The sequence below is a fragment of the Oncorhynchus mykiss genome, chromosome 16 (assembly GCF_057628025.1).
Source record: "Oncorhynchus mykiss isolate SJ-2025 chromosome 16, ASM5762802v1, whole genome shotgun sequence".
Taxonomy (NCBI): Eukaryota; Metazoa; Chordata; class Actinopteri; order Salmoniformes; family Salmonidae; genus Oncorhynchus; species Oncorhynchus mykiss.
The window spans coordinates 27,253,437-27,266,720 of NC_143037.1; the positions used below are offsets into that span (position 1 = coordinate 27,253,437).

At 38.9% G+C, this 13,284-nt stretch overlaps 1 protein-coding gene across 50 annotated transcripts in view; it reads left to right on the plus strand.

Moving 5' to 3' along the window:
* cmn (calymmin) overlaps window positions 1-13,284 on the plus strand; it is a 70,161-nt gene that overhangs the window by 2,890 nt on the left and 53,987 nt on the right. For 43 of the 50 annotated variants that reach the window (XM_090202428.1, XM_090202429.1, XM_090202431.1 and 40 more), the window contains exons 2-20: window positions 1,838-1,900; window positions 4,588-4,638; window positions 4,891-4,941; window positions 5,076-5,129; window positions 5,230-5,274; window positions 5,561-5,611; window positions 5,736-5,786; window positions 5,887-5,937; window positions 6,171-6,224; window positions 6,957-7,007; window positions 7,114-7,182; window positions 7,280-7,318; window positions 7,431-7,532; window positions 7,625-7,663; window positions 9,268-9,321; window positions 11,042-11,092; window positions 11,209-11,259; window positions 11,706-11,747; window positions 11,873-11,914. In XM_090202428.1, coding sequence (XP_090058554.1) covers window positions 1,838-1,900; window positions 4,588-4,638; window positions 4,891-4,941; window positions 5,076-5,129; window positions 5,230-5,274; window positions 5,561-5,611; window positions 5,736-5,786; window positions 5,887-5,937; window positions 6,171-6,224; window positions 6,957-7,007; window positions 7,114-7,182; window positions 7,280-7,318; window positions 7,431-7,532; window positions 7,625-7,663; window positions 9,268-9,321; window positions 11,042-11,092; window positions 11,209-11,259; window positions 11,706-11,747; window positions 11,873-11,914 — 1,011 coding nt within the window. The remainder of the gene's footprint in view (window positions 1-1,837; window positions 1,901-4,587; window positions 4,639-4,890; window positions 4,942-5,075; window positions 5,130-5,229; window positions 5,275-5,560; window positions 5,612-5,735; window positions 5,787-5,886; window positions 5,938-6,170; window positions 6,225-6,956; window positions 7,008-7,113; window positions 7,183-7,279; window positions 7,319-7,430; window positions 7,533-7,624; window positions 7,664-9,267; window positions 9,322-11,041; window positions 11,093-11,208; window positions 11,260-11,705; window positions 11,748-11,872; window positions 11,915-13,284) is intronic. The other 7 variants (XM_090202463.1, XM_090202455.1, XM_090202472.1 and 4 more) reach the window with 1 other exon arrangement.

The window sequence follows — 13,284 nt, forward strand, 5'->3', positions numbered from 1 at the left end:
ATGAATAGCATTCTCACATAGGTGTTCCTTTTGGTGCTGGAGATTCATTAAAAAAATATTATGCTGGGCACATGCAGTGTATGTTTCTATGCAATATATTATTCTGAAAGTCAAGACAACATTCAATGTAAGTTTTTTTTTTTTAATGATGCCAGATACTGTAGATCTGTTCAAAAGTATGAATTAAGTTTACGATGGTGGTGTTTGCATAGGCCTTCTTACTTTTGTTCATTATTTCCTATGATTGCAAGAAGGGTGTTAAACGGGCAAAGTCTGTCTTCTTTTAAATCTATTTTCAAACTTTTAATAGATGGCTTTTAATTGATTGGCATGTACACAGTGAATATAGTATACGGTATTGATTACCTGGTGTGGGTTTTATCTAACCTTTTTATATTTTACTCGTTGATAGTTTCACTGTATGTTGTCTTCACCTGTTGGTTTATATAATGGGTATATATATATATATATACACCCATTGATTCTTGAAGAATATAACTTATAATTGCCTCATGAGCTTAGTTCAACTGTCATTCCCCATCAGAACTCAAAATATGAGCTTGTTTTACTCCTTTGTTTGTGAACATTGTGAACGTAAACAAACACTGTAAAGCCTTAAAACATGGTTAAAACTATAATCTTGATATCATGGATGGTTAGACCCTATATCCAAAGCTCTGGCAATGAGTTTGAGAGTGGTTCAATTTCTCCAGCCCGATCCCTCAGCTATTTACCAAATCAGTGGCAGGGTGATGCTATTTAAATTTTATTTTACCTTTATTTAACTAAGCTAGTCAGTTAAGAACAAATTCTTATTTTCAATGACGGCCTAGGAACAGTGTTCAGGGGCAGAACAACAGATTTGTACCTTGTCAGCTCGGGGATTCGAATTTGCAACCGTTCGGTTACTAGTCCAACGCTCTAGCCACTAGGCTACCCTGCCGCCCCAATCTCTAGTTATTGTTTGACAGATTGCCCATTTAAGTGTTTATTGTATGTTTACAAATTAATATTTTCATTTTTTTGTGTGTGTGCAAAGCACTTTGAACTACTGTGTGTAAAGTGGTATCGAAATAGTAATTACAATTAGTTTTACTAAAAATATTTTCTACACAATTACGTGTCATTTTGTTGAAAGATTGAGCTAGTACTACTTCATGAAATGGTCCAGTCCACATGCCTGAATGAAGAAGAGAGAAGGCAAAGAAGAGAGAAATCTCTAGCAAATGCTGGTGTTTACCTGTCACATTTCAAACGATCATGTCAAACTGTAGAAAGACAAACATCTGAGTGATGCTTGCTGTGAAACTCTTAAGTGCATTGCTGTGTCCCTCAAGTTCTCTTGTGATTGTGCGAGAAAAAAAAACATATTCCTTTTCCACTGGTTCTCTTTCTTGAAATCAAAGGCAGCTAAGCTTTGGTGACAGCGACAGTCTAAATTTGACATCTCACCGTGAGAAAATAGATTTGACTACTTGTACACAGTCCCTGTATTGAGGGATTTTCCCCTAGTGTCAATGGATCTCATTTCCCTTAAATGATCTGCAAAATCCAGACTCACACAGGAATGTCATAGTTTTTATATTTGACATTAGAAAGTAGCCAATCAGTTTCTCCAAATGTCATGTTGATTCGTTAATGTGAGATTACATCACTGTCAACATGTGACACCTTTTACATTTTTGCTGATGTCATTTGTGATTCCCAATTGTAGGATATAGACTGGCACCGGCAGCTGTTGTGCCCGATGGACATAGCCCTCGACCCAACTCAATTCAACTTAGGCTATTTGAGATCGTTACGCTTTATTTTAAAACCTTTTATTTTCCCATTTCAGGAAATGGTGGGGGTGTTGGAAGGATGTTGATGCCATCCAATGGATATGGATACAAGGGAATTGGTAAGTTGTGTGAAGAGGTTGCTGTGGGCTGCTTGGTCTGTACATTATGTGCATTAGGGTAAATGTGTGATAACTGGTATGGTAGTCTGACCTACTACTTTTAACATTTTCCTGAGTCTGCCTGGAGTGCAGGGTGTGCAATTTTTTGACATTTCTATTGGTGCATTAAGTCAGACAAGCTCAAACTAAGTGCTAGAAACAATTGTCAAGTATTTGAAACCTAGGTCTAAATGGTAATAACAGTTGCCATGCTAATTGTAGGATATTTAACTAGGCAAGTCAGTTTAGAACAAATTCTTATTTACAACGATGGCCTACCCCGGCCAATCCCTAACCCAGACGACGCTGGACCAATTGTGTGCCACCCTATGAGACTTTCAATCACGGCCGGTTGTGATACAGCCTGGAATCGAACCTGTAGTGGCACTTCTAGCACTGAGATGCAGTGCCTTAGACCACTGCATCACTCGGGAGCCCAGTGGTGCAACAAATGATCAGGGGGCTAAACCTAATGGTATATGCTTTTTTTTCATTGTGAATCTGCTTTAATTTGTCGGAGAGGGTCGAGTTTGTGAAACGACGTTGTATAGTCACGTTTGGTATAACACTGTATGATCCCAATGGTGCTTGAGGTGGACTGCTCAATGGACAGGGGGCTAAACCCAATGGTAAATCCACCCTATTTTGTGTGTGTTTTTTAAGGCACACATTTATGATATTTCTTTACTACTAATTGCTCTTTTGACCAATCAGATCAGCGTTTTGCCAATAATTGGGCAAAAGATCAGAATGGGCTGCTTGTGTAAACGCAGCCTAAGAGTTTACGTCTGACTGTATATCAACAACTTGAATGCTTGACTATTGACCAGTAGGTGTCATGTCCTAATCATTGTCTTATAAACGTTGTCAAATCAGCATAAGGGTCGTTCCAACAAACGAATACCTATTGCTTCCCTTTGAAATTTTAAGTATTGAATATATTGAATATTAAAGGAAGTGCCCTTTAATATACTGCATACCACATGGGAACATTAAATAAATCAGATTTTGCATATGAATGAAGACTTGCTAAAGTGTCAAAATTCTGCATTTTGACATGTTCCACTGTGTACCCTGTTATTTCTCTGAAGATTTGAACCCACAACCCCAAAATGTCTCCCAATTCTCATCATTGTAAAGCCCTCGTTATTTTTGTTGCATTGACAGTCCTTTCTGAAGATGATTATTTATTTAATGTGATTAGTGATTCATCTAATCACATGAAATGTCTGTCCCTCATTTTAAGTGCCTAAGAACACCAACGTAACCTATCTGAATGACTACCGTCCCGCAGCACTCACATCTGTAGCCATGAAGTGCTTTGAAAGGCTGCCCATGGCTCACATTAACACCATCATCCTAGACACCCTGGACCCCCTCCAATTCGCATACCTCACCAACAGATCCATAGATGACTCAATCGCTATTGCACTCCACACTGCTCTTTCCCACCTGGACAAAAGGAACACCTACGTGAGAATATTGTTCATTGACTACAGCTCCACGTTCAACACCATAGTGCCCATTCAAGGTCATCACTAAGCTAAGGACCCTGGGACCGAACACCTCCCTCTGAAACTGGATCCTGGACTTCCTGACGAGCCGCCCTCAGGTGGTGAGAGTAGGCAATAACACATCTGCCATGCTGATCCTCAACACGTGGGGCGTCTCAGGGGTGCGTGCTCAGTCCCCTCTTGTACTCCCTGTTCACCCACGAATGCGTGGCCGCACACAACTACAACACCATCATTAAGTTTGCCGACGACTCGGCGGTGGTAGGGCTGATCACCGACGACGACGAGACAGCCTATAGGGAGGAGGTCAGAGATCTGGCAGTGGTGCCAGGACAACAACCTCTCCCTCAATATGGGCGATACAAAGGAGCTTATCTTGGACTACAGGAAACAGAGTGCTGAACAACCAACATTTACATCTACAGGGCTGTAGTGTAGTGGGTCAAGAGCGTCAAGTTCCTCAGTGTCTACATCAGTAAGGATCTATCATGGTCCAATCACACCAACACAGTTGTGAAGAGGGCACGACAATGCCTCTTCCCCCTCAGGATACGGTGACACGATTCCTTTTTAAATATATATATATATAAAAAATAAACATTGAATCGTAGTGTAAAAGCAGATCAGCTGGTTCTACTCTTTTGGGCCATTTTCTGATGTTTTGTGGTGGAAAGCTGAGCGGGTCGAGCATAAGATGTTAACCATATACAGTATAGGTTAGAAATGTTTTATCATTTATTTTTTGTGAAGCTTGCATTCAATTGCCCCTCCCTGTTGCACCCAACAAGCTTCCATTCCCCCTGTCACAATGGCTGATTTTAAGATGAAATCGTCAACCCTGTTACTTTATTTGGCACTTAATAGACACTTACAATAGTCATGTTTTCATTTAACCTCTTGAAATGGGACAACGTGTTTTTTTATTAAGTTGTACATGTGCTCTTTATGATCATGTTAAAATGAGGTGAAATAAAACCTTTTTTTAGGGTACACTACGCCAATAATACTCATTTGGTGGAACGAACCATAACGCGATGTATAACCTTTTATACCTGCAATGCCAATGCTAACCTTTTATGTGTTCATAATTTTCATATGTTATACAGTATATGTTGGTAACACCTGGGTGTTTAGGTTACAGTGCTGGAGCCGGAGTGCCCAATGGAAACGGTGCCAAACCCAATGGTAAATACTCACTTTGCACTGTGTTTCTCTGTTTACATTATGTTTCTTGCACAATACTACAGTCGGAGAACATGTTTTGGTTGGTGTTGAATTGATGACACCTCATCAGTGTCTGTCCAGCAGGGTTGGTGGGGTGTGACACGTTGTTCCATGAGAGTTGAGTTTATTCAATAGCTAAATGACATATGGAGGGTTTACACCTGTGGAGTGCAGCAATTTAATCTACATGCAATGTGTGTTTGATTTCTATAGGTTATGGTGCTCCTGCAGCTATGTCCAATGGAAATGGTGCTAAACTCAATGGTTAATCTCCCTTTTTTTCTTTCATGCCAATTTTTGGTTGTTGTGCTTAAGCAAGTAGTCTGCATTAGTACTTTTTCAGAGATTCAGTAAGTGATACAACTTTGACTATTGGTTTTAACCTGTCTGATCTCTAGGTTATTATGGTGCTCCTGCAGCTGTGCCTAATGGAAATGGTGCTAAACCCAATGGTAAATTACCCACTTATCTGCACTATGTCATATCGGATTTATTTGTTGAGATTTGGTACAATCATGCATTTTCTGTAACACTTTGGCATCCCTGTTGAAGGATATGGTGCTCCAGCTGCTGTACCCTATGGCCAAAGGTCAAAAGGTAAATCACGTCTTTTTTTTCCCTTTGAGTGTCAATTGTGTGTGTTAGTAATTATATAGGTATTAGGTTTTCAGAGGTTCAGGAAGTGACACAACTACCATGTGGTTCGAGTTAACAGCTGTTGTTAACTGCTGTTAACAGTTCGAGTTAACAGTTTGTCTGATCTCTAGGTTATGCTAAACACAATGGTAAAATGATCCCCTTATCTGTACTACTACCATATCAGATGTATTTGTTTATCTGGTACAATCATGCTTTCTCTGTAACACTGACGTCCCTGTTGCAGGCTATAGTGCTCCAGCTGCTGTACCCAATGGAAATGGTCAAAAATCAAAAGGTAAATCGTTTTTTCCCCTTGAGTATCACTTTAGTGTTTTAGTAATTATATTGGTGTTCAGAGGTTCAGTAAGTGGCACAAGTACCATTTGGTTTATTTTAATTAACATTTGCCTTATCTCTAGGTTATGGTGCTCCTGCAGCTGTGCCTAATGGAAATGGTGCCAAGGCCAATGGTAAACCTCCTTGGCTTTGTTTCTGTCCATATCTAGATCATTCATGGTGAATTTGCAGTATATAATCATTGTTTTGTTGTGACAACTGTGTTATTTCCAGGTTATGGTGCCGGTGTGCCTAATGGCAATGGACAAGGAGCTAAACACAATGGTATGGTAAACTCTTATATTGGTGCCGCAATCAAAGCTCATAATGATGCCTTTGCCAAGTAAATTTTCATTGAGACTGAAAATGATTACTTGTTCCCAAACTGTCTGTGAACGATTGTTTCGGGTTCCGTTACTTTTAATAATTTATTTATAGGTTACGGTGCTGCTCCAATATTGTTTAAATATCAATTTATAAGAATAAGTTGTGTGGTGTCATTTACCTGAAACCTCTAGGTCAAGGAGCTGGAGCTGGTGCACCCAATGGACATGGTGCTCCGAATCCAAATGGTGTGTGTGTTGTACTTATGTGTTGTACTTCAGAGTTGGTTGGTTGTTTAGCATCAAAAACCGATACTTGCGCAACTATGCGGCAAAACAGACTGGGTTGGCTTAGATTGTTGACAGCAGGTCAGCTATATTTTGTCCCCAATGTTTAATGGAAAGCATAAATACATTTGCACAATGTTTCTCAAATACATTGTTAGTTGTCGGTTAGCTAGCAAATTTATTAAGTAATATTAGCTTGGACATGAAATGAGTCAAAACACCTCAAAACAAGACATGGTATCAAGAACAAGGTTAAGCTATCTGAAACGAGCCACTTACGATTCCCCACATGGCAGTTTCTTGTCATTGTTGCTAACTATCTGGCCATCAGAATCACAACAACACACGGCCTTTTGCCCCATTTGAAGCGAGTGTTATCGTTTTCGCGACGTTGTCAACCCGCCTATATATTGCCAATATTCATTCAGCATGACTAAATTAATGAGTTTACACTAGCACTGCATGCTAGTCTTGTTAGCTTGTAGCTTGTAGCTTTCCTCATCTTTTCCGAGGTGACTTCTGCATGTCCGTGTGCGTTGTGTTTGTGTTTTTTTTGTGTTCACGTTGTGTGTATTGCGTGTTCATATTCTTCATATTTTACAAGCTTACTGCTGTAACACCATGTATGTGTGTTAAATGGTGGAGGAGTTTGAGTTGGGTCACATCATGTTGTTTTGTGTATGGGTTTTAAAGCTGGCATGAAAGGACCCATGAAAGGATACGGCCGACCACCTTTTGGTGCAGGTAAAGTACTGTCTTCTCTAATCACCCACCATTTTTTATAGCATAATAATCTATAATTTATCACAATGACCACATATTTGCTCCTTTGTTCTTGTTTTGGTACCAGGTGCTTCTCTTGGAGTGGGGACTCGAAAGGGTCTGGGGGTACCTCAACTAGCTACAAACAGGAGGGGAGGTAAGTGAGAAACTGAAAGTTGTGTATGGGTATATTAAATCACTTTTTATAGATACTTGTTTTAACTAACTATTAATGTTGTCATTTGTGTTTCCAGTGTATGGCGGTAATGGATATGGCTCACAGCCAATGAATGGTGAGTCAATACAAAACTATCTGAGCTATTTACATTTTTTTTTTTAACTAATCATTTGGAATATTATAGTATATCCTTGTATACTTTTGACCCTTGTCCGTTGTCTAACCAGGCTACAGGCCAAATGGTGCCTATGCCAGGGCTGGTCTTGGCCTGGGTGGTGGCCTCTCGGCTGGATACTCTAATGGAGGAGGCCAAAAAAGACCCACGCAGGGTAAGCTTAGAATTGTGTTTGAATAAGTCTTCCTCAGCTGTTGATATGAAAAGTGTTTTGTTAATTTACACCATTTGTGATTCTCTCTGTAGGTTACGGCGGTCCCAATGGACAAGGTGTTAAACCCAATGGTAAATCTCCCTTTTTCTTTATATGTACATTTTGTGTTTTACAAGTTAGTATGTTTTAAGATATTCAGTAAGGCTATACACATAATTTTGGACTATTTGAAGGATCACATTTCTCACTTCGCCACAGTGTGGAAGTTTGGGTTTGGATCAATCGCGGTACATTGAATCATGGGAATCAAAATAATAATTTGTCAATCTGTCAATGATTAGCTGTTGCCTTTCATTTGAATTATGTCTCTGCAACACATGTATTGTACATACTTAAACTTGATTTGGACATTACATTTATGGGACATTGCAACTCAATAGATGCTAGTCAGCCTGCAAAGTAAACACTTCTAAGGTAAGTTAAATACATTACATGACCAAAAGTATGTGGACACCTGCTCGTCGAACATCTTATTCCAAAATGGTGGGCATTAATATGGAGTTGGTCCCCCTTTGCTGCTATAACAGCCTCCACTCTTCTGTGAAGGGTTTCTACTAGATGTTGGAACATTACTCTGGGGACTTGCTTCCATTCAGCCAAAAGAGCATTAGTGAGGTCGGGCACTGATGTTGGGCGATTAGGCCTGGCTCGTAGTCGGTGGTCCAATTACTCCCAAAGGTGTTTGATGGGGTTGAGGTCAGGGCTCTGTGCAGGCCATTCACGTTCTTCCATATCGATCTCAACCAACCATTTCTGTATGGACCTTGCTTTGTGCACGGCGGCATTGTCTTGCTGAAACAGGAAAGTGTCTTTCCCAAACTTTTGCCACAAAAGTTGGAAGATCAGAATAGTCTAGAATGTCATCAAAACTATGCATCATACAGGGATCATTTCTGTAGAGAGAGAACTTTGCCTTTTTAAAGCTTAAATTACAGTGCATTTATGTATGTTTTTGGTGAGTACAAGAAGTGTTGAGTTAAAGTTACAATTGGTGGAGTACTGTGGATGCCAATATCCCTGTGAGCCTCCCAGACCCATGTTGCCCCAGGTTAAGAACATAAATTGTAGATTAATAATATTACATTGTATTACACTTTCTAAACGTATTCCAAGGACCCCTGTGACAAAATTAGTTTAATATGTTCTTAGTAATATTCATAAAAAAATAACATGTAAAAAATACAGAGTTTACAAAACATTAAGGACACCTGCTCTTTCCATGACATAGACTGACCAGGTGAATCCAGGTGAAAGCAATGATCTATTATTGATGTCACTTGTTAAATCCACTTCAATCAATGTAGATGAAGGGGTGGAGATAGGTTTAAAGACATGTTTTTAAGCCTTGAAACAATTGAGACATGGATTATATGTGACTGCCATTCACAGGGTGGATGGGCAAAACCAAAGACTTAAGTGCCTTTGAACGTGGTATGATAGTAGGTGCCATGTGTCAAGAACTGCAACGCTGCTGGGTTTTCACGCTCAACAGTTTCCCGTGTGTATAAAAAATGGTCCACCACCCAAAGGACATCCAGCCAACTTGACACAATTGAGGGACGCATTGGAGTCAACATGGGCCAGCATCCCTGTGGGCTGTTCTGAGGGCACTTTGAGAACCCCTGGCCTAAGTGGTACAACCATGAACATTGGTTTGAATCTGTCTGATCTCTAGGTTATGGTGCTCCTGCAGCTGTGCCAAATGGAAATGGTGCTAAAAAAAACAAAGGTAAATCTCCCTTTTTTTCTTGGTATGCTAATTTTGTGTTAAACCAAGTATTTTAGGATTATTTTAGTCAGGGAAACATGGTGCTGCTGTGCCCAAGGAAATGGTGCTAAACCAATGGTAAACCGCCTTGGCTCTGTTTCTGTTCATTCTAGATGATTCATGTTGAATTAGCAGTATATTATAATTAGGTGTGCTTGCTGAATGCAAGAACAGCTGAAATCTGACATTTATTATTCACCTTCCGCTGCTACCTGTAGCACCAAAACCATCAAAGCTACTAATACCAAAACAACTATAAAATGTACAAGCTGATTGTCTTCAGGTTGCTAGAAATAAACTTATTGATACTAATTATACTTTTCACACTACAACCATATTTGCAGAAATCCCAATGCATTTCAATGGCCATAGACTTGAATGGTAAACAAAAATGGAGACATCTACTATTGAACTGTTTAAGCTACCAACATCAAACCAATGTTGAAATGTGCAGACTGACTAAACCTAGATTGCTTATATACAGCTTTTTGTTACTATTTATAATTTGAACTATAACAATTTTAAATTTGCATAAAAGGGAAGTATTGGGAAGTATCTGGATTCGCCACTGCTCAACCGTTTATTCTACAAACACCACACTAACGTTGAAATGTGTAGACTAACTCAACTAACATTGGTTTTAAAAAGCTTTTAGAATATATTTATACTTTTTGCACTAACATTCTACATTTACATGAAAGCTCCATAGTCTACGATTGGCACATTTTGCTTTTCCGCACTGCTCTTGAACCGTTAAAGTTACAAACACCGAACGTTGACATGTACAGATTGACTGAACTTAGAAGCTTGTAAAAAAAAAAAAAGATTGTTGATACTATTTGTACTTTTAACCCGAACCATTTCATATTTTCAATAAATGCTCCGTAGACTTCAATGGTCAAATTGGATCAGACACCTTTCTTGAACCATTTATGTTACAAACACCAAACCAATGCTGACGTGCTGACTGATTCAACTGCTTGTCTAAAGATTGTTGATACTTTTTGTACTATAACTATTTTAAATGTGCACTATTTTAAATGTGCATCCATAGTCTACAGAAAGGCACATTTTGAATTTGCCACTGCTCTTGATCCGTTTCAGCTACAAACACCGAACCAACGTTGAGATATGCAGACTGACCCAACTTAGATTGCTTTAACACATCTTTATGCTACCATTCATCATTTATCATCTATAAAGCTTGTTGTATTCCCGCTTCAATGGCAAAATGCAGGCTTCAACGTTCTAAACTGAGAACTTTCAAAATGTTGAAAAATCAACAATCCTATTCCTCGGCCAGTGTCCAGTGTGCGCTCTAAATGCTCTGAGAGCGGAACGCTCTGAATTTACAGACAATCTGACAACGCTCTGAATTTATGAATGCCCAGAGCGCACTCTGAGCACACTCTGGCACTCCAGAGTGAATTTACAAACACACCCATAGTACTCCCTCTAGCCTACTATACTAACTCACTAAAGTAACTCCACACGACAGCTCACCACACAACTAACCCATAAGCCTATAACAGCCCTATTACTACCATTGCTAATACTAATATTACTACTGGAGTCACTACCACTACTACTATTTCACAACAATGCAAGCACACACATTTTTTTTTTTTAAGGAAATGTCATTTTCTAGTTGTTTTTGTTGTGACAACTGTGTTATTTATAGGCTATGGTGCTGGAGCTGATGTGCCAAATGGACAAGGTGCCAAACCCAATGGTAAGTCCAACCAAAACAACTCTGTGTTTGTCAATTTATCGTTAGTGTTTTAAGCATATTATATCAGTATTGTGTTTTCAGAGTTTGGTTTGAGTTAACATTTGTCTGGTTTCTAGGTTATAGTGCTGGAGCTGGTGTACCCAATGGACAAGGAGCTAAACCCAATGGTAATGTAAACCCCTACATTGGTGCTACAATCACAGCTATTAAGTGACATTTCTATTGAGACTGTTCACCATGAGAACTGGTTTTATAACTGCATGTAGTCCAGGGTTTCTTGAAAGACGGGACAATCACAATAAATAAATACAAATCTTAATATTAACAACATTGTAAATATACTCCATCAGACACCATAAAAAGCATTTACAAAAAAAAGTGTTTAAAGACCTTGATTGTTTCATTCTAACATTAGATTATTCAAATGTGTAATACAAATCTCCAAACCCAATAGTAAGTCCCCCCTAGAATTTTGTTTGCAGGAGTTTCCTAAATCTCATGATTTGTTGTTGTTGAACCATGTCATTCAAGGACCCAATTTTGTTTGAAATTTGTCACAATCATCTTTAAGTAAAAAGTTTTGAATTTATTCTTCCTGTGGGGATAACTTCAGGTTATGGTGGTGTACCCAATGGATATGGTTCCAGACCCAGTGGTAAGACTGCAAAGTTACTCAGTTGTATGAATTCCTTTTTTGTTCTATAGTTATGGTCATTTGATATGAAACCAGTTGTAATGACCATCTAAGAACATAAGCATTTGTCTGTTCCTGATGCCTAGGGTATGGATATCCCAATGGTGGGGCAAAGGCACCCAAACCAGGTAAATATCAACAACACGTCCCAACCCGTGTACGACCCGACTGATAGATAGAAATAGAATAGAAATGATAGAAATGCGAGTTATAGACCTGTCATGCTCATTTAATGCAAGTCTGATAAGTGGTCCTCATCCTTGTTATGAGCGATACTTCTATGCTTCCCTTTCCGGTAAGTTTTTTTTATTTATTTTTACTTTCTGTTTTGTACATCAGCTTCAAACTGCTGAAAATAGGATATTTTTGGTTATTGAAAAGATATTTCACAGAGTTTTAGATGGAACAATGTTGAGCCAACCATAAGAAAATATATGCACACATTACTGTAAATCGCTTTGGATAGAAGTGTCTGCTTAGTGGCATATATTATACAATTGTATTATGTATTATTATATACACTACTGTTCAAAAGTTTGGGGTTACTTAGAAATGACCTTGTTTTTCAAAGAAAAAAAAGAGATTGTCCATGAAAATGACATCAAATTGATCAGAAATACAGTGTACACGTTGTTAATGTTGAAAATGACTATTGTAGCTGGAAACGGCTGATTTTAAAAACAATTTTCTTTATGGAATATCTACATATGCGAACAGAGGCCATTATCAGCCACCATCACTCCTGTGTTCCAATGGCACGTTGTGTTAGCTAATCCAAGTTTATCATTTTAAAAGGCTAATTGAACATTAGAAAAGCTTTTTGCGATTATGTTAGCACAGCTGAAAACTGTTGTCCTGATTAAAGAAGCAATAAAACTGGCCACCTTCAGACTAGTTGAGTATCTGGAGCATCAGCATTTGTGGGTTTGATTACAGGCTTAAAATGAACAGAATCAAATAACTTTCTTCTTAAACTCGTCAGTTTATTCTTGTTCTGAGAATTGAAGGCTATTCCATGTGAGAAATTGCCAAGAAACTGAAGATCTTGTACAACGCTGTGTACTACTCCCTTCACAGAACAGCGCAAGCTGGCCCTAACCAGAATAGAAAGAGTGGGAGGCCCCGGTGCACAACTGAGCAAGAGTACAAGTACATTAGTGTGTCTAGTTTGAGAAACAGACGCCTTACAAGTCCTCAACTGGCAGCTTCATTAAATAGTACCCACAACACCAGTCTCAATGTCAATAGTGAAGATGCGACTCCGGGATGTTGGCCTTGAGCCATACAGTGCCTTGCGAAAGTATTCGGCCCCCTGGAACTTTGCGACCTTTTGCCACATTTCAGGATTCAAACATAAAGATATAAAATTGTATTTTTTTGTGAAGAATTAACAACAAGTGGGACACAATCATGAAGTGGAATGACATTTATTAGATATTTCAAACTTTTTTAACAAATCAAAAACTGAAAAATTGGGCGTGCAAAATTATTCAGCCCC